Source organism: Rhinoraja longicauda, chromosome 21 (genome assembly GCF_053455715.1).
Source record: "Rhinoraja longicauda isolate Sanriku21f chromosome 21, sRhiLon1.1, whole genome shotgun sequence".
NCBI lineage: Eukaryota > Metazoa > Chordata > Chondrichthyes > Rajiformes > Arhynchobatidae > Rhinoraja > Rhinoraja longicauda.
In genome coordinates, this window is record NC_135973.1 from 32,882,277 (window position 1) to 32,903,336 (window position 21,060).

General features: G+C 40.3%; 1 protein-coding gene across 1 annotated transcript in view; it reads left to right on the forward strand.

Moving 5' to 3' along the window:
- Window positions 1–21,060, forward strand: part of wdr90 (WD repeat domain 90) — an 81,007-nt gene that overhangs the window by 42,435 nt on the left and 17,512 nt on the right. The window contains exons 18-30 of the mRNA XM_078418268.1: window positions 423–553; window positions 2,104–2,220; window positions 3,675–3,910; window positions 5,685–5,824; window positions 5,970–6,100; window positions 7,846–7,976; window positions 11,006–11,167; window positions 12,612–12,740; window positions 13,193–13,320; window positions 14,424–14,452; window positions 18,227–18,337; window positions 19,560–19,739; window positions 20,648–20,742. Of these exons, the coding sequence (XP_078274394.1) occupies window positions 423–553; window positions 2,104–2,220; window positions 3,675–3,910; window positions 5,685–5,824; window positions 5,970–6,100; window positions 7,846–7,976; window positions 11,006–11,167; window positions 12,612–12,740; window positions 13,193–13,320; window positions 14,424–14,452; window positions 18,227–18,337; window positions 19,560–19,739; window positions 20,648–20,742 (1,720 nt within the window). The remainder of the gene's footprint in view (window positions 1–422; window positions 554–2,103; window positions 2,221–3,674; window positions 3,911–5,684; window positions 5,825–5,969; window positions 6,101–7,845; window positions 7,977–11,005; window positions 11,168–12,611; window positions 12,741–13,192; window positions 13,321–14,423; window positions 14,453–18,226; window positions 18,338–19,559; window positions 19,740–20,647; window positions 20,743–21,060) is intronic.

A 21,060-nucleotide genomic window follows, 5' to 3' on the forward strand; every position in this document is an offset into this window, starting at 1 on the left:
AGCTGTAGATTCAGCCAAGGTGTGCATAACGACTTCAACTTCATGCTGTTGGATTGAGCACCATTATGGGTATTTGAGTACAAAAGCTGGTATCATGATGAGAAAGTATGGCCCTGCTGGTGCTTTCATCTTGTAGATAAGATGTTAAACCATAATCCTCTGTGCTAGGTAATATTTATCTCTTAACTAAAACTGCTTACCCAGCCAATAGTACATTATTGTCTGTGATTACATGTTTGCTGCATGGTGTGTATTGACTGCTGAGTTTCCTATGCTGTAATAGTAATTCCATTCCAGAAGTAGTGTTGACTGTAATGCACAAGAATGTCCTGGTCAAATTAATACAGGTTTAAAAAAAAAATCAAATGGAGATATACTTATATTTGTATACGTTACTTATTTCTTTTCCTATATAATTTCAGCTTTGCATGCAGTAAAAGTGGACACATCATTGAAATCGATTATAAAAATGTTGTTATTAAGAAAGCACGTCGCTTATTTCCCTCACAGCAAAATCCCTCAAACCACTCGGAAACAGTGTCATTGAATACAGGTAAGAAACTACACTTCTGTGAAAAATCAATAACTTATAGTAGTGTGCATAGGAGATACAGTTAAATGAAACTTCACAAGCGAATAATAAATTGATTGAAAATTAATTTTATTGTACTAATGGAGCTTTTGTCTGAACCAAATTATTATTTGACACTTGCTTATTCTGCAATTTTTGGAGGGAATAATTTTTTTGCTTTCATTGTTCATGGCATGGGAAAATGGTGTTGAAATTTGATTTATTTCCTATCTTTATCTACCCATCTCCAAGACTTACATTTTCCAGTCCAAAGAGATGAATGTTAGGGTAATATAATGCCACATAATAAAGAAAATTAATCAGATAAATGTGTCAGTCATGTTTCTGATATCATGCAGACCCATCATCATTTCTCCTAAACACAATTCCTGTTTTAATTTGGCAAATGGCTGATGTCAGGGAAGTGTGAGATCCAAAAAGTTTGGGTGTGTTTGGATTTTGTGAAGCTGGGGAAGCAAAAGAGTCAGTTGGTTGTGGTGGTGGGTGGTTACTATAAATTTATATTATTTGCAAAAAAGTACTTGTTGAATGTGTATTCTGTGCCTTATGAATAATTGAAAGCAAATGTATCACATACAATCCAGAAGGTGGTGCTATGGTGCCTTTGTGCTTTAAATGGAATCGGGGTTTGTTGGATTAATATAACAAGGATTATTTTCCATTTATCTTTGATGTAATTTATAATCTTAAACCAAAGCTCAGACTTTTGGGTGTGAATTTATAAATTATTTTAAAATCCATGATATATGTCAATATAACAGGATCTCGATTAGCTAGGCAAATGGGCCCAGGAATGGCCAATGGAGTTTATTACAGATATTGTGAGGTGCTATATTTTGGGTAGACAAACCTTGGAACACAGGAGGCTGAGGGATGATCTTATAGAGGTATATAAAATCATGAGGGGAATACCTAATGCACAGAGTATTTTTCCCAGATTTAAGAATGAGTGGGCATAAGCTTAAAGTGGGAGTAGTTGAGGCAGATACAATAATAACATTTAAAAGAAATTTGGATGTGTTCATGGTTAGGAAAGGTTTAGAGAGACATGGACTAAACATGGGCAAATGAGACTAGCTTGGCTGGGCCATCTTGGTCATCATGGACAAGTTGGGGTGATGGGCTGGTTTCTATGCAGTGTGACTCTGACGTTCGCCAATGAACTGTTTGTTTAGGAGCAAAACATTTCAAAAACTCTTTCATTCTCCAAATAGAACTCTATTCTGTAAATAATTTGTGTAATAGATGGTCCATGGCCTCATGGAAATTGCTTTTTTTTTACAAAGCTACTGTCAAACAATTAAGTTTTGTTCCATTGCTGTCAGAATATAACTTGTAGCAGTAAGCAGGGAATTTTTCAGTAGTGCAAATGAAGTTCGGTGGAAGCAAATAGGTGGTTATAAGAATATTTTGATTACTATCAGTGTTTGCATTTGAAACTTAAATACTTAAATACTTCTCATCTTCTAGGCACTTGAAATTAAACATTAAATCCCCTTTTCAAATTTCAGGGTCTGGTATTGCCATCAACAGTATCAGTATTTCTGCTGCTTTCTGTGCCACAGGATCTGATGATGGTTACTTGCGTCTTTGGCCCTTGGATTTCTCAACTGTCTTTCTTGAAGCAGGTGACTGCATTGATAGCAATGCCCAGTGGAACAATACATTAAAAAATATATATTTTTGGAAATTATTAAAACTTCATTTTCATTTGTAAAATTGAATCTTTGCTGCCTTCACTTTCTTTGCATCATTTGAAGATCAGAACAGGAAGTTACCTTAATTTGCCTTGCCAACTGTTCGACACCATTTAGAGTATGCCAAAATAAGATTATGCAAGTCGTTTATGCAAACAGGGTTCAGTGAGTGACTGCAATGATCTGCTAAAGGTGGCAATGTATTTACCTGATGTGCTGAATTCTGTGGTTCAGTAGACCACATGAAAAGAGTTCCTAAATAATCACTTCATCTTGTAAAAAATGATATTTGCAATTGTCTAGTGACCAAGTAATAACTATCTGACTGAACAAATTAGAATTACGGTATCACAAATGCTGGAGTAACTCAGCGGGTCAAGCAGCATCCCAGGAGAGAAGGAATGGGTGACATTTCGTGTCGAGACTCTTCTTCAGACTGATGTCAGGGGAGGGGGCGGGACAAAGAAAGGATGTAGTTGGAGACAGGAAGACAGTGGGAGAACTGGGAAGGGTGAGGGGAAAGAGAGGGACAGAGGAGCTATCTAAAGTTAGAGAAATCAATGTTCATACTGCTGGGGTGTAAGCTGACCAAGCGAAATATGAGATGCGGTTCCTCCAATTTGCGGTGGGCCTCACTATGACAATAGAGGAGGCCCATGACAGAAAGGTCAGACTGGGAGTGGGAGGGGGAGTTGAAGTGCTGAGCCACCGGGAGATCCTACACAAATGAGAATTAAGTACGTTCTTGGTCCAAAGTAAACTGGTCTGCTGTATCTGTTGTCAAATTCTTGAGCCAAGTAGCTCTACAAATTTTAGGGCCTTTTGAAGTTCTCTGATGCAGTACAGACTACTATTCTGCCAAGCCAACTAGTTGTGTAGGTGTTGGAAATCTATATCCAGCTCCAAAGGATATTGCAGGACAATATCAGGTGGCCTGATTCTAGCTGGAGACTCTATAAGTTTGTATCGGGTTGATAGGCTGTCATTGTGGTTGACTAAACTAATAAGATCCCTATGAACATTTATTTCTAAATCCTGTCTGTCAATTTGTACGTAAATGCACTAGATTTGGAAAAGTGAGAACTATTCCTTATGGCATGAGAATGTTTTCTCAGTACCAGGAAACTATTAAATTTACAGATGTAAGTTTCCGAGATATTTATTTTGTACTTCTGCTCATACTAGACATTCATTTGACCAAAAGGGAAATTGGTACAAAAACAGGTTTCTGATATATTTTGTTCATGGGACGTTGATGGCTGTATGGCTCTTATTCACTTATCCTGGAGTATTTTTTTAAAACTGATGGAGGAATTGCAGCATGATGCAAGTCATTAACTATGTGCTGACCATTCAGAATTACTAACCCTTGCATCTATCTTTAGAACACGAAGGGGGTGTCAGCTTTGTAAGCATTGACCCCAATGGGCTGAAAGTGCTGGCAGCAACTACTACAGGTAATCTTGGATATCTTGATATACCCAGCAGAGGCTACACTACATTAATGAGATCACATATGGACAAAATTCTGGCTTTCTCAGTGGATGGAATAAGGAGACATATCGTTACTGTATCTGAAGATTGCACCATCCGAGTATGGAACCTAGATTCCATGCAACAGGTGTGTCTGGAGGAATGAAAATTTAAAGCTTTGAATTTCTGCCTTCATGTGTGTGTCTGTTTGGTAGCTTTTGTATCTTTTTTAAACATTCCCTAAAACTATTATTTTTTGTCATTATTGGTTTGTTGTGTTTTTAAACCTAAGAAAAAACAATAGGAATCTAAATTTTGTTTGTGAATCTGGATGTAGGGTTAGAAAAATACTGTAACTACTTGGTACGTTGCTTCATAACTAGTTCTCTAAGAGGTGTTTCTCTATGGGAAATGCTGTTTCGGGTGGTGAATATAATGCTGTTGAATGTCAAGAGTAGATGGTCAATTTCTCTCTTGCGAAGATGGTCGTTACCGGGCACTTTTGCGGCATGAATGTTAGTTGTTACTTATTAGCCAAGGTCTCAAGATGGTTTAGGTCTCGTTGCATGCTGGAGCAGGCTACTTCAGCTGCTGAGGAATTGCAAATGGAATGAACATTGTACCATCAGCAAATTCTGACCTCATGGGGGAAGGTCATTGATGAAATGCTTGAGACCGAGGATGATGCTCTGAGGAACTCACTCAGTGAAGTCCTGGGGCTGGAATGATTGATTGCCAACAATTGTTCTACTTTGAGTGAGGCACGGCTCCAACCACTGAAGTGCCTGAAGAAGGGTCTCGGCCCGAAACATCATCCATTCCTTCTCTCCAGAGATAGACAATAGACAATAGGTGCAGGAGTAGGCCATTCAGCCCTTCGAGCCAGCACCGCCATTCAATGCGATCATGGCTGATCACTCTCAATCAGTACCCCGTTCCTGCCTTCTCCCCATACCCCCTCACTCCGCTATCCTTAAGAGCTCTATCCAGCTCTCTCTTGAAAGCATCCAACGAACTGGCCTCCACTGCCTTCTGAGGCAGAGAATTCCACACCTTCACCACTCTCTGACTGAAAAAGTTCTTCCTCATCTCCGTTCTAAATGGCCTACCCCTTATTCTTAAACTGTGGCCCCTTGTTCTGGACTCCCCCAACATTGGGAACATGTTTCCTGCCTCTAATGTGTCCAATCCCCTAATTATCTTATATGTTTCAATAAGATCCCCCCTCATCCTTCTAAATTCCAGTGTATACAAGCCCAATCGCTCCAGCCTTTCAACATACGACATTCCGGGAATTAACCTAGTGAACCTACGCTGCACGCCCTCCATAGCAAGAATATCCTTCCTCAAATTTGGAGACCAAAACTGCACACAGTACTCCAGGTGCGGTCTCACCAGGGCCCGGTACAACTGTAGAAGGACCTCTTTGCTGCCTGTCCCGCTGAGTTACTCCAGTTTTTTGTGTATATCTTCACTGAAGTGTTTCCTTGGATGTTCATTGACTTCAATTTTAGCAAGGCATCTTGAACAAACACATGGTCAAATGCTGCTTTGATGTCAAGAGCAATTACTGTCAACCCACCTCTGGAATTCAGCTATTTAGCCCAGGTTTGGATGTGTTGTAATGAAGCCTGGATTTGGGTGAGCCAAGTAAAACAAATTGGGCATCGGTGAATAGCTTATTGATATGCATGTGCTCCTTGAGAGCACTGAATTAGCTTCATCACTTTGCTGATGATTGTGACAAAACATGATTGGATGGAAGAGTCCATCTGATCCATTGGTTATGAGATTGCACCTTATTTGCAAATTTCAAATTTTATTTTTCAGCCTATGTAAGGTTAAATTCTGTGGTGATGTGTTGATATGCAAGTCATTAATGGAGTTCTCTTGGAAATGAATACATTTCTTTTTAATGACAGTTATACGACTTTGTAAGTGCCGAAGAGACTCCGTGTGCTGTGACGTTTCATCCGTCACGGCAAGTATTTGCTTGCGGATTCAGCAGTGGCATAGTACGAATTTTTAATGTGGGAAATTCTAGTCTCCTGGCTGAGCAGCGGTGAGTATTCAGTTTTACTGATCATGAGGTTTTTTTTGTCTTGTATCATATTTCCAGCAACAAATTTTATTTTCCCTGCATTGATTCTGAGTAAATGAATGAGTTTTCTCAGATTTTGCTGACGCTTTCATTGTCTGGCCTTCAGGCAGCATAGAGGACAAGTGATTGGACTTATATTTTCACCCAATGGAGAGTACATGTACAGCGCTGGTTCTCTGGGTTCTTTAGCTCTGTACAATGCCACTAAGGAGGATCACCATGTTATCAGGATCCTAGGTAAGTTGTGCAATTTAAGTGAAAAGTTGAAGAACTATGTTCTTTGACTAGAAACCAGATGCCTGGTAATTGATTTGGAAATGTCAAGTTGCACTTTGACAGCTGTGAAATTGAACAAGTTCTGAATAATTCTTAATTGTTTTTCTGGATATCGTGTTATTACTTGCGAGCAAAGCACCAAGGCAAATTCCTTTTATGTATACGTACTTGGCTAATAAAATGTATTCAATTCAATTCAATAAAGAGCTAGCACCAGTGATGGTGGATATGAAATTGTTTGATTGTTGTTTAAAAAAAACATTAGGTTTACTCATGTCCTTCTGGGATGAAAATATGCCCATCAATGTACCTCTAGATCTACAACAATATGGATGACTACTGTATTAACAGCCCTCTGAAATATCCCAGCAAAGTCAGTTAAAGATAGGCAGGAAATAAAGCCCTAGTTTTTGATGATTACTTCGTCCATCTTATCTCTACATTTGATTATTTCATTGCTCCCCTGGCTGACCTTTTAATCTTAATCTTTACAGTTTCTAATAATCTAAATTGCTGCCTCCTATTTCCTCTAACTTTAGTTGTCTTACTCATCTATTACCTCTATTGTTTACTAATTGAAATAGGGTCACTTTCTAGCTGCCTTGATTTTTTAAATGTTTATTATTTTTGAATCCTTTCATGACCTACATCCTTTTAAGCTCTATAAAGTCTTTCAGACCTTTATTCCCCAAAGATTCCTGCTCTGTTCCATCTCTGGCCTTTTGGACATTTTGACTATGCAACCAGTAATGGCTGTGCCTTCAGCTGAATGGACACTAAGCTTTGAATTGGCAATCCTCCATTCCCAGCTTCTCCTTTTCACTTGCCCAGCTCTATTGCTCCTTTTTAAGACAAACTTTAAAGGCTCGTCGCTTGGCCTTGCTTTGGATCACCAATCCTAATTATGTGGCTTAACATCAAATTTCATTTGATAATATTACTCTAAAGGGTTTTTGCTATGTGTACTCTAACAAGTGCGAGTTATTGGCATGAGTAGAGAAAATTACATGGGGAAGATCATATCATAATGGAGGGTTTCAATTTTCTATTTATATAAATGCGGTGGACAAACAGGAAGAAGTATGACCATTTCTGGCAAATATTCTTTATCCTTGCTGCCCAAGTAAAACCTTGTCAGGAGCCAAGTGTGTTTAATTGTCATATGTACCAGCAGCGGAACAATTAATTTCTTACTTTCTGCAGCTTAACAGACCCAATAGTGCAATAACACACAGATAAATAATAATCAATAATATAATAATGCTAACCTTAATGTTAGGTAACCCAAATACTGTTAAATGGTCCAGAGTGCAAGCAAAGACAGTCCATAGAAGATTGCAGTTGCTGAGGTAGGGTAGTGTTGTGCAATGTTCAAGCACCTGCTGGTTTCTGGGAAGAAGTTGTTCTTGAACCTGATGGTCACAGTGCTTAGGCTCCTGTTCCTCCTCCCTATGGTAGTAGCAAAATGGGAGCGTGGCAAAGGTTGAATGGGTCTTTGATGATATTGGCTGCTATTTTATGGCAGCTCCCTATAGGTCCCTTTGATGCTGACGAGGTCAGAATCTATGATGGACCAGGCAATATCTACCAAAAGAAAAACTATTTTCATGAAGAATAGATCTCGTATGGAGTTAATGTTAATTCTGCCAAATGATGCTTTAATCTTTATCTGAAATTAATTTATCAATATGTTTACACTGTTCTAGGTAATGTTGTGGCAAGAGGCAGTTGCTATGGTCCAGATGCATTAACAGTGAGCAGTGATAGCTGTCATTTGGCTTTTGTCGGCCCATCTGAATATGTTGTCACTGTGATGGATGCTCACTCACTTGATGAGGTAAATTGATATAGTTCACCAGAACAAACTTATCTTCTTAACAAGTACATGGAACAGTACAGACAAGAACAGGCCCTTTGGCCCACTATGTCTCTGCCGATAATGATGCCAAGTAAAAATAATCTCCTCTGCCTTCACATACCTTCATTTCCCTCATATTCATGTGCCTATATAAAAGCCTCATAATCACCAAATACAGCATGGAAACGGTTAGTCCTTACCGCCTCTGCTGGATACAACCTCAAAATCTTTAAAAGATTTGTCAAACATAAATTATCTGTCATAAATACATGCTGACTTTATTCAACCTATTATTTTCTGTTACCACTTCCTTTAAAGTTTCAGTGTTTTCCTAAGGGTGAATGTCAGGCTATAGTTCCTTGCTTTTTCTCTCCCTTCTTTCTTGAATAGTGAGATTACATTTGCTACCTTCCAGTCTATGAGAATAATTTTACAATCTATGGGATTTTGGAAACTGACAACCTGTGCGTGCACTATCCTTGAGGGAATCAGTGAAGCATGAATAAGGGTATCATTGAGTCATAGAGTGATACAGTGTGGAAACAGGCCCAACTTGCCCACACTGACCAACATGTCCCAGTTACCCTAGTCCCACCTGCCTGCCTTGGTCCATATCCCTCCAAACTTGTCCAATCCATGTACCTGTCTAACTGTTTCTTAAACATTGGGATAGTCCCAGCCTCAACTACCTCCTCTGGCAGCTTGTTCCATCCACCCACTACCCTTTGTGTAGAAAAGTTACCCCTCAGATTCCTATTAAATCTTTTCCCCTTCACCTTGAACCTATGTCCTCTGGTCCTCGATTCCCCTACTCTGAGCAAGAGATTCTGTACATCTGCCTGATCTATTCTTCTTATGATTTTATACACCTCTGTAAGATCACCCCTCATCTTCCTTCATTCCAAGGAATAGAGACCCAGCATTCTCTAACTCTCCCTATAGCTCAGACCCTCTAGTCCTGGCAACATCTGCGTAAATCTTCTCTGAACCCTTTCAAGCTTGACAATATATTTCCTATTACATGGTGCCCAGAACGGAACACAATACTCCAAATGCAGCCTCACCAACGTCTTATACAACTGCAACATGACCTCCCAACTTCTATACTCAGTACTCTGGCAGATGAAGGCCAATGTGCCAAAAGCCTTTTTGTCCACCTTATAATAATAATAATAATAATAATGTATTTTATTTATATAGCGCTTTTCATATACTCAAAGACGCTTTACAGAGATTTAGAGAACATAGGGAAATTAATAAATAGATAAATAAGTAAATAAATAAACGAACAGAGAAAGGAGACAGAAGGTGAGGTGACCTTCAGTGGTTGAAGGCAGTACTGAACAGGTGAGACTTCAGCGATGTTTTGAATGTGGTGAGTGTGGAGGAGTCTCTAACGTTTTGGGGTAGTGAGTTCCATAGGGTGGGAGCAGCGATGGAGAAAGCCCTGTCCCCCCAAGATCTGAGTTTGGTCCGGATGTGGGGCGATAGGAGATTGGCAGCAGCAGAGCGGAGGGTGCAGGTGGGAGTGTGCCTGTGGAGGAGGTCGGTCAGGTAGGATGGGGCCAGGTTATGGAGGGCTTTGTAGGTTATGAGGAGGATTTTGTACTGGATTCTCTGGGGGATGGGGAGCCAGTGGAGTTTATAAAGGACGGGGGTGATATGGTCACGGATCGGGGTGTGGGTGAGTAGACGGGCAGCGGAGTTTTGAATGTATTGAAGTTTACGGATGATTTTTGAGGGTGCGCCATAGAGGAGGCTGTTGCAGTAGTCCAGACGGGAGGTGATGAAGGCGTGGATGAGGGTTTCTGCAGCTGTGGAGGAGAGGGATGGACGGAGACGGGCAATGTTTTTGAGGTGGAAGAAGGCTGTCTTTGTGATGTGTTTGATGTGCTTGTCGAAGGAGAGGGCTTGATCAAAGATGATTCCAAGATTCCGGATGTGAGGTGAGGTGGATACTGGGAGACCATCAATGTTGAGGATGAAGTTTTGGGTGGATTTGGTGAGCGTTTTTGGACCAATGATGATGATTTCAGATTTGTTGCAATTGAGTTTGAGGAAATTTGATTGAAGCCAAGATTTTATTTCAGTGATGCAGTTTGTCAGTGTAGAGTGTGTGGTGGGGGAGATTGACTTGGTGGAGATGAGGAGCTGGATATCATCGGCGAAGCAGTGGAAGTTGAGACCATGACGGTGGATTAATTGACCAAGGGGGAACAGGTAGAGGATGAAGAGGAGGGGGCCAAGGACTGAGCCTTGGGGGACACCTTGGGGGAGGGGAGCGGTGGGGGATTTACAGTTGTTAATGGAGATGAACTGGTGTCTGTCAGAGAGGTAAGATTTGAACCAGGATAAGGCTGTGCCGGTGATGTTAAGGGAGGTTTCAAGTCGGGTGAGGAGAATGGAGTGATTTATGGTGTCAAAGGCGGCGCTGAGGTCAAGTAGGATGAGGATGTTGAGGTTGCCAGCGTCGGAGGAGAGGAGAATGTCGTTTGTGATTTTGAGGAGCGCAGTTTCAGTACAGTGGTTTGAGCGGAATCCAGATTGGAAAGTTTCATACAGGTTATTGGTAGAGAGGTGGTATTTGAGTTGGGAAGCTACAGCACGTTCCAAAACTTTGGACAGATGTACCTGCTACTCCACCTTCAAGGAACGATGCACCTGCACTCCTAGATCCCTCTGCTCTACAACATTCCCCTGAGGCCTACCATTCAATGTGTAGGTTCTGCCCTTGTTAGAGGTCCCAAAATGCAACACCTCACATTTCTCAGTATTAAATTCCATCAACCATCCCTCTAATTCCATCAACCATCCCTCAGCCCACCTGGCCAATCGATCAAGTTTCATTGGTGATCTGGACTTGTTTTGTAATGAATCAGTAAATAATATTGGGTAATTTCTGAAACGAGCTAATTCCCAGGATCTGACAACTACAATAATATGTGTTTATCTATACGGTTCACAATGCACCAGTAGGAGTTACTTCTTCACATTCTTTTGTTTTGTAGTTAATGCTTGTCGATGTCAGTATTCTGGACCTGGAGACGACCACTCTTGACACAGCCATTAAAGTATGCTATCCTCCCACTGCAGTCAACCAGCTTCTAGTCTCAACATCCTCAAATAAGATACTGTGGTTGAATGCAAAGACTGGGAAACTGCTTCGAGAGGTACAATGTCAGAGTACATCATATCATTAATGGACTTTCACCGATTGTAAATGTAAAAATGCTCATAGATTTCACGTTATTAAACATTTATTTACAGCTTCATGGTGACTCAGCTGATCAAGGTGATAATTGCCCCAAATAGATCATGAAGATTTTGTCTGAAGATGGGTCCCGACCCAAAACGCCCATGTTCTCCAGGGAGGCTGTCTAACCCGCTGAGTTACTCGAGCACTGTGTCTCACTTTGTAAACCAGCATGTGCAGTTCCTTGTTTCTACATGAGGGTTTTGGTTTCTGTTTTTGAGTTGTGATAATCCAGCCAGGACACTGACGAGGGTGCTGCAATTTAAGATTCAAACTTAAAAGTAGGATTTTTGTTAAATTGGCAATTTTTAAATCGCAGCATCATCAGGTAGTCAGAGTTCGTTTATCCCCTGGAATTACATTAAATGCAATTTTATCTTTCTAGTAATGCTAATTATCATAAATCTGCAGGTCCTTGCTGATTTTGGCAGTTGCCCTCATTGGAAAATATATTTTCTCCAAATATTGGAAGTATTTGAAGAAATCTATAGAAACATGGAACTGCAGATGCTGGTTAATACACAAAGGATGCAATGTACTAGAGTAACTCAGCAGGTCAAGCAAAATCTCTGGAGAACATGGATAGGTGACATTTTGGATTAAGACCCTTCTTCAGACTGATTGTGGAAGGGGGAGGGGGGGTGGAGAAGAAAGCTGGAAAACGGGAGAGGCAGGACAAAGCGTGGCAGGTAATAGGTGACAGAAGAGAGGTGTTTTGATAGGCAGATGGTTGGATCAAAGCCCAGAGATAAGAGCAGAAGGTGTGACGTGGGTGTGAAGAGTTGCGGATTGTGAGGTCAGATGAAAGTAGCAGGAGGGAAGATGTAGGTGGAAATCCAGATAGGTCACAGGGAAGAGAAAGGGGAAGGAGTGGCGTGGGGGAGAAAGGGAAGCTTGGTTAGTTAGAGGTAACCTAAAAATGGAGAATTGAATGTTCATACCGTTGGGTTTTAAGCTATCCAAGCGGAATACGAGGTGCTGTTCTTCCCGTTCATGCATGGCCTCACTCTGGCAATGGAGGAAGCCCAGGACAAAAAGGTCAGCATGGGAAGGGGAGTTAAAATGGTTAGCAACGCAGAGATTCAATAGGCCTTAGCGGACTGAGCGCAAGTGTTCAACGAAATGGTCACCAAGTCTACGCTTGGTCTCGCCGATGTTCAGGAGGCCACTTTAGGAACACCGGATGCTGGTCTATGTTCTATGAAACTTGTTAATTCAAAGTCTAAGTTTCATTTCCATTTCTAAAACCATTAGGAATAATCAAATCTATTGATTTTGATCTATGCAAAAATTAATTTTAATCTTGGTCTATTTGGTATTGATTATTTCCACGTACTTTTCATGTTGCATTGTTTCAACAGATGTGTAATGTTCACAAGACAGTCCCCTCATCTTTAGCTGTGACTGAGGATGTTCGGTATCTACTGACAACTGGGGAGAAGGTCGTCAAAATCTGGGACTATAAAATGAAACTCGAAATTAATTTCCAGGTATAATTACTTTATTAATGTTTTTGAACAAATTAAAGTGATTCTGAATGAAGTATATAAATACTTAATTTATAAAACAATGAGATTTCACTTTCAAAGTGAATCAGAAGTCTTTAAAAAAAATGTTTTTCCTCTCTTCATATGTACAAAAAGTCTTTAGAAAATGTCATTGTCCTGTGAGTTTGAGCTTGGTGTTACATTTTGAGTGCCCTGAGTGATTGACATGCACTGACTTTGTTTTAACCGACCTTGTTCTTTACAAGGCCATTTCTTTAAACACATCAGATAGATTTCCGTGTCACGTTATTCAGTTTTTTGGACTGCAATGGTCTACACAACTGATGTGCATCTATTTGTTTTTATTTGCTGGCTCCTTTTGAAATTTTGCCCACCCTATTTACACTTTCTCATCAGGTGCTTTTCAAGACATGTTTTTTTTTCTGTTTTAAAAGGTGTTCATTGGACATTCTGAATCAATTCAACAAGCTGCTTTTACTCCAGATCAGCTAAGTGTAATTAGTGTTGGAGATGCAATATTTATATGGGATTTCCTCGCTGCTGCGCTGGACCAAGAGACAAAGCAAGTAAAATCTTTCTGGCATTTCACACAAGAAAAAAAAGGCTTATTTCAGTGATTGAGTCTGAATGGATTAATGAAACTCCTTGCTATAACTTAATTTGATAAAATTCAAATGCATTTGCCTACAAGTAAGCAATTAGATTTCTGATTTTCGCAGATGAGACTGTTTCAGCTGAGAGTTTAACTGTAAAAATTAGGAACAGAAATAGAATACTTAGCCCCTCAAGCCCGTTCTGCCATGGGCCTAATTTGGGTGACTCTTTAGTTTTAAACAGTGATGCTTAGTTGTAGATTTTTTCAGAACCGACCTGTCAGAGGGCGGCATGGTGCTCAGCGGTAGAGTTGCTGCCTTACAGCACCAAAGACCCAGGTTTCATCCTGATTATGGGTGCTGGTCTGTACGGAGTTTGTACGTCCTCCTCATGACCTGCATGGGTTTTCTCCGGGTGCTTCAGTTTTCATCCCACTCCAAAGATGTACAGTTTTGTAGGTTAATTGGCTTGGTATAATTGTGAATTGTCCCTCGTGTGTGTAGGATAGTGTAAGTGTGCAAGGATCGCTGGTCGGTGCAGACTCGGTAGGCCAAATGGCGTATTTCCACGCTGTAGCTCTAAAAACCTAAAAAATGAAAAAATCCCTTGGGGTCCCGTATGTTTCAACCAAGTCCCCTCTCAACAGCCAGGCCTGTAACCCAAACATGTTTGACCGTGGCCTATCCAAAATTTCCTTATAAAGTAACCTGTCCATTTCCAAACATTAAGCTAGTATTTTTTTCAGAATTTGATAAAATATTAACATCCTTCCTGAAATAGAGAGACCAATACATAATATTCCATTTGGTCTCGCCATTGCTCCTTATAACCTAAACTCGCAGAAGTACATAATCCCTGCATTGTTATTGATTTCCCCTGGCAGTGAACAATAACATTTTATTTGCTTTTCCAAAGACTTTTAATACCTGCATACTTGCTTTAGGCAAATATTGCACTAGGGCTCCCAGATCCCTTTACATCTCAGAAGTCTGTAATCTCTCACCACTTAGATGACATTTAATTTCTAGTGTATTTTTGATGTTTTTAATCAATTCTTTTTTTCCCCTGCAGTGTTCTCCCAAATGAGCTTCGGACACCTGGTGAGATTTCAGCACTTAAAAAGCTTCTGTTTCATCTCGAGTAATAAAAGTACTTGTCTCTGGCCAAAAATGTTGTATGGAACTGCCAGTGATGTTTTCCTAATGGGTCAGCTTGTCTCCACATCAGTGTATAGAAGCACAGAAGTCAGAGATGAGCTGGATGTCAGATGTCAGAGTACTTTGCAGCTGCCCCACCCCCAACTTTGTTTTGCAAAACTGTACAATCAAGAGCTATATCTAACTCTCTCCTGAAAACATCCAGTGAATTGGCCTCCACTGCCTTCTATGGCAAAGAATTCCACAGATTCACAACTCTCTGGGTGAAAACGTTTTTCCTCATCTCAGTCCTAAATGGCCTACCCCTTATTCTTAAACTGTGATCCCTGGTTCTGAAATCCCCCAACATCAGGAACATTTTTCCTGCATCTAGCCTGTCCAATCCCTTATGAATTTTATATGTTTCTATAAGATCCCCTCGCAACCTTCTAAATTCCAGTGACTCCAGGGGGTATGGGGAGAGGGCAGGAACAGGGTACTGATTGTGGATGATCAGTCATGATCACATTGAATGGCGGTGCTGGCTCGAAGGACCAAATGGCCTACTCCTGCACCTATTGTCTATTGAATACAAGCCCAGTCGTTCCATTTTTTCATCATATGTCAGCCCTGCCATCCCGGGAATTAACCTGGTGAACCTATGCTGCACTCCCTCACTACCAATAGACCATGTTAGGAAACTGGAACAGCAGCTGGACGATCTCAGGATCATCCGGGAGCATGAGAAGGTCATAAATAGGACTTACAGTGAGGTGGTCATGCCTAAGATACAGGCAGAAAATAGATAGGAGACCTCCATGACAGGGAGTAGGCAGAGAGTGCGGGTTAAGGCAAGAGATAGACAAATTCTTGATTAGAACAGGCGTAAAGGATTATGGGAAGAAGGCAGAAAAATGGGATTAGGAGGCAGAGATCAGCCATGATTCAATGACGGAGTATACTCGATGGGCCGAATGGCCTAATTCTACTCCTATAACTTGTGAACTTGTCCCCTAAAGAAATTACCATTGACCACAGGCATGCCCCTTTGGATATTGTGGGGAATGGTCAGTCAGGGGACAGCAGCAGCAGTCATGTCTGTGACATCATCTGAGGCACAGCAAGGAAGGGTGAAGACAGGCAGAACAATCAACATAGTAGACCCGTTAGTTAGGGTGGCAGACAGGAGATTCTGTGGCAGCAAAAAAGACTTCAGAATGGTGTCCTGTAAGTCATTACAGAAACTTGACTAAGGGAAGGACAGGACTGGCTGTTTAACATTCCAGGGTACAGGTGCTACAGATGAGACAGGTGGGGGTAAAAGAGGAGGGAGAGTTGTCTCCCTGGAGCCAGGGCTTGTGGTATTTAGGAGCAGCTGCAGAACATTCTCAAGGATGAGGGGGAGCAGTCGGAAGTCATTGTGTATATTGGCACAGGTAGGAAAAGGAATGACGTCCTGCAGAGTGAATTCAGGGAGTGAGGCAAAAGGTTAAAAAGCAGGACCTTGAGAGTAGGCTATCAATGACTCTCCTTTTTCTTTTTACCCTGGAGAAAGATATGAAGGTGAGGGAACTTGAGATAGTTATGGAGATGTCTTGACGATAGTCCGTATTATGGTTGAAGAGGTACTAGATGTCCTAAGGCTTAAGAAGGTAGATAAATAATCTGGGCCTGACCAGATATATCCGAGGATGCTGTGAGAAGCTAGAGAATATATGGCAGGAGTCCTGGCTGAGATATTTGAATCATCGTTAAATACTGGTGAGGTGCCGGATGACAGGAGGGTCGGTAATGTTGTGCTTCTATTTAAGAAGGGCTGCAGGGAAAAGCCGGGGAAGCATAGACCTGTGAATCTGACATATGTGGTAGGTAAATTACTGAGGAGAAGAGGGAAAAGGCAAACATATTCATTTGGATACACTGGGGCTGATTAGAGATAGTCAGCTTTGTTTTGTATGTAGATCGTGTCTTATGAATTTGAATGAGTTTTCTGAAGACGTAATTAAAAACGGTGATGAGAGCAAGGCCGTAGATGTTATCTATGTGGACATTAGTAAGACCTTTTATAAGGTTTGCATTGCAAGCTACTGGGAAGGTTAGATCACATGGGATCCAGGGAGATCATGTCATGAATTTAAATGAGTTTTTTGAAGACGTAACAAAAAGGTGACGAGGGCAAGGCCGTAGATGTTATCTATGTGGACTTTAGTAAGACATTTTATAAGGTTTGCATTGTAGGCTACTATGGAAGGTTAAATCACATTGGATCCAGGGAGAGCTAACTAACTGGATATAGAATTGGCTTCATGGAAGGAATCAGAGGGTGATGGCAGAGGTTGTTTTTCGGAGTAGAGGCCTGTGACGAGTGGTGTGCCTCAGGGATTAGTACATTGGGCTGCATCAGTAGGGTATTGAGTATAGGAGTTGAAACGTTATGTTACATTTGGACAAAGTGCTGGTGAGGCCATATTTGGAGTACAGTTTTCATTTTTGGTCACGTTTCAGGTCGAGAACCTTCTTCAGACAGAGCGAAGATTTACGAGGATGTTGCCAGGACTTGATGGTCTGAGCTGTAGCGAGAGGTTGGGCAGGCGAGAACTATATTCATATCATATCATATCATATCATATATATACAGCGCGGAAACAGGCCTTTTCGGCCCACCAAGTCCGCGCCGCCTAGCAATCCCCGCACATTAACACTATCCTACACCCACTAGGGACAATTTTTACATCTACCCAGTCAATTAACCTACATACCTGTACGTCTTTGGAGTGTGGGAGGAAACCGAAGATCTCGGAGAAAACCCACGCAGGTCACGAGGAAGAACGTACAAACTCCTTACAGTGCAGCACCCGTAGTCAGGATCGAACCTGAGTCTCCGGCGCTGCATTCGCTGTAAAGCAGCAACTCTACCGCTGCGCTACCGTGCCGCCATTGGAAAGCAGGAGGCTGAAGGGTGATTTTATAGAGCTGCATAAAATCATGAAGGGAAATACATAGGGTCAATACAGAGTCTTTTACCCAGTGTAGTGGAATCAACAACCAGAAGACATGGGTTTAAGATGAGAGGCACAAGACTTAACATAAACTTGAGGGCTACCTTTTCACTCAAAGGGGGGTGGGTATATGGAACGAGCTGTCAGAGAAGATAGTTGAGGCACGTATTAAGACAGCGTCAAAAGACGCTTGGATAGGTCCATCGATAGGAAAGCTTTCGAGTGATATGGGCCAAATGGAGGCAAATGGCTCTTGCTTAAATGGGTCATTTTGGTCAGTATGGACAAGTTGGTCCAAAAGACTGTTTCTATGACTCATTGAATGTATTTGTGGACTTTTTCTGCTGTTTCCTTATTCTCAATTATTTTTCTGTCTCTTTGTCCACAAGGGCCTTATTCAATTTTATTGATCATTACCTTTTTTTCTGTGTATCTATAAAATCTTATTACTTGTTCCTTGCTAGAATACTCTTGCATTCTACTTTCCTTTTCCTTATCAAGACCCTTTTCTAAATTCTAATATTTTCCCGATGCTCAGCCTTAGTGATCTTTTTGGCAAACTTTTCAGCTTTCGATCTAATGTTATCAGCTGGACCACTTATCAGGCAGAGGTTTTGTTTTGCCAAACATATTTATCGTGTAGATCATCATTGCTCCATCTGACTTAGATTGATTACAGGCAGTAGTAGAATGAATCAAAACTTTAAACTAAGATTTTGCTACTTGTTCTTTGTCCTAGAAGCTCCTTTCATTGCAGAGAACAGTGAACATCCTCGACAATTTGTACCAGTCCCTAGCTTTTCCCCATCACACATCCACGTTCATGATGTTGAAAGAAATGAACAAAATGGTGAGCACTGCAAAGGGAAGATTACGGTTTTAACCAGTTATTGGATTAAGCACATGCAGTTTAAGACTCCATACCTCTTTATGCCGATTCATCCATTTTCTACAAGTTTTCTGAATGTTCAATTCTAGGTAAGGGGATGGATCAGTATTTTCACCAAATGAGTCTATTGGCATGTGTTCTTGGGTGCAGCTGATTGCATGAAGAACTTGCAGCATAGATATGGGAGCTGCATTTTATTCATCCTCAAACGGACCAAAAGTTCAAGAGTAACTCAGCAAGTCAGGCAGCATCTCTGGAGAACATGGAAAGGTGATGTTTTGGAGAATTGTCTAGCCTGAAGAAGGGTCTCAATTCGATTTGTCACCTATCCATGTTCTCCAGAGATGCCGCATGACCTGCAGAGTTACTCCAGCAGCACTTTGTGTCCTTTTGGGTATTAACCAACATCGGCAGTTCCTTGTTTCTGCTTCTGTTTTCATCTTACTCTCTCTCGAGTGTACACAGCAACGAATTTCAGTGTAAATAGAAGAGGGTAAACTTTTAAATCACTAACATACTCGGAACACTCAAACACATCACCATCAACACATCGCTTTTCAAGTGTACAAAAAATTATAATTTTTATTGTGGCTGTTATGATCTTAGATTGACTCAAGATGCCTAACAATACTTTTGAAGTGTGATTACTTTTACAAAGTTGAGTGGAGTGAAAATGGACCTACGTAAAACGAGGTCCTATGAAAACACTGAAATAGCCAGTTAAATGATATTTGTTTACTTCAGTGGATTGATAAATTTTGATCAGAATACCAAGATATCCTGCCCACTCGTCAAAACACACAATTTATTTCCATTGGAAAATACAGTAGTTTTGCAGTTTAATATGTTCAAGATTACACATTTAATATGTAGTTGCTTCAAGTCGTGGAAACAAACCACATATAAATTTCATTAATAGATTTTTAAGCAATATCATTGCAAGTAATAAATTGCAAAAATGTACCCAAATGAAGGATGTGTAGCCTATTGTAGATGATTTGAGTTTGTTTTCAATCACATTAGAAAATGAACGGTATGTGATTCTTTGTAGATGGTTATCTCTGTGTAATACGATCAGGTTTGCTCCAACTAATAATGTAATATCATATATGAATGTGTAACACTATATTTCCATTGATTTGTTGACACTAACAGTTTTGGTGGCCATTTTCTCCACGTCAAGGGTTTTTGCCTTATAGTGAGAATAAAGATGACTGCAGTCAGAGAGATGTATCGGTTAGAGTTGGAAGAAGTAGGGACTTGCCCCAGCAAGTCCATGATGACCTGCATTACGGAGAGCGAGTATCTTCTCTCTTGAGACCTGTTTCATCCCAGGAGGACCAGGGAGATTTTGAGGAACCAGGTAACTCCAAGTTACCCATAATTTTTCTATTAACCACAGTCCCCATCTTAACATTAATTGCTAACGCATAGATGATAGTCACAGGAATCATCCTGAGAAACTAAAGAAAGTACACATAGCACCTATCTTAGCCACTCGGATTGTTTTCATATTGATGTCGTCAAAGTTTTTCTGAATCAAGTTTTCAACACTGAAATTATATAGTTAACTGTTTGGATCATACTTTAACAAATGTTGTAAACGGTTTTAACAATTTTTGAAAACATTTTATATATAATGAGATAACTGCATGAAAGAACTCATTCTATGTTGATGAAGGCTTGTTCTGGATGTTGACATGTTTAGAGAACTTGAGTTTATCTATTATAAATTGATTGTTAATGGAGCATATCTCCTTAGTGGCAATACATGTCTAAAGTAAATGGAAATGTGAAAGTTCGTACCGTGCAAGATGAAAGGGTTTTGCGGATGTGCAGTTCATATCTGAAAACATTGTTAATAATTACTCAGCATTAAAGATTTTTTATCCCATCTTATTTTAAATGCCATTTGGATTGCTGTTTAGATTTTTACAATCCACTTATTTTTTGTTTAGCAGTTGGAGAGCAAATATCTTCTCATCCACAAAACAATTAGATTTTGTCTTTGCTTCTCTCATACTCAGCAAACAATCCAATACTAGGAAGTATTTATTTTATTAAAAATTTATGTCAATGATATTGATTTGTCTATCTAACACTGATGCAATTGTCCCTGCGTTTTGTAATTTGCCCTCAATTTTGATGTAAAGAAGAACAGCTTTCCAGGTTTTTTGTTGTAAATTGAGTCTTATCAGTACAGCATTATATCTCCTATAGGAGTTCTAAATCTTCCACGTATGCATTTTGATATTAATATTTCTTTCAAAGGACTTCTTGTTGGGGATGGTGATATTCAATATAATTGTTCACGGCCAGAATCATACAAACATTTTGCAGCTCGATTCAAAACTTCTGTCTCTCAGGTATGCTTGAATTTTTAAATTTCTGTGTTTCATTGTTTCATTCTGCAAGAAGATCTGGAGATGCTTTATGACGCTATGTTTTCACTCTCTTTCCAATTCTACATATATAGAAGATTGGATAAAGACTGCTACAATTGTGGAAAAAGTTTTGGCTATCTTCTACAAATCTTTGTGTTGCCAGATTTGAAAAGAGTTATATTTGTACTGCTTCTTGAGAAACTTAAGAAGTTTAGTTTGTTTAGTCAACTGGGCCAGTCTGTTTAGGTTTAATTATACACCTCACATTACCAGTCCATCACAAATATACAGTTAAAATTA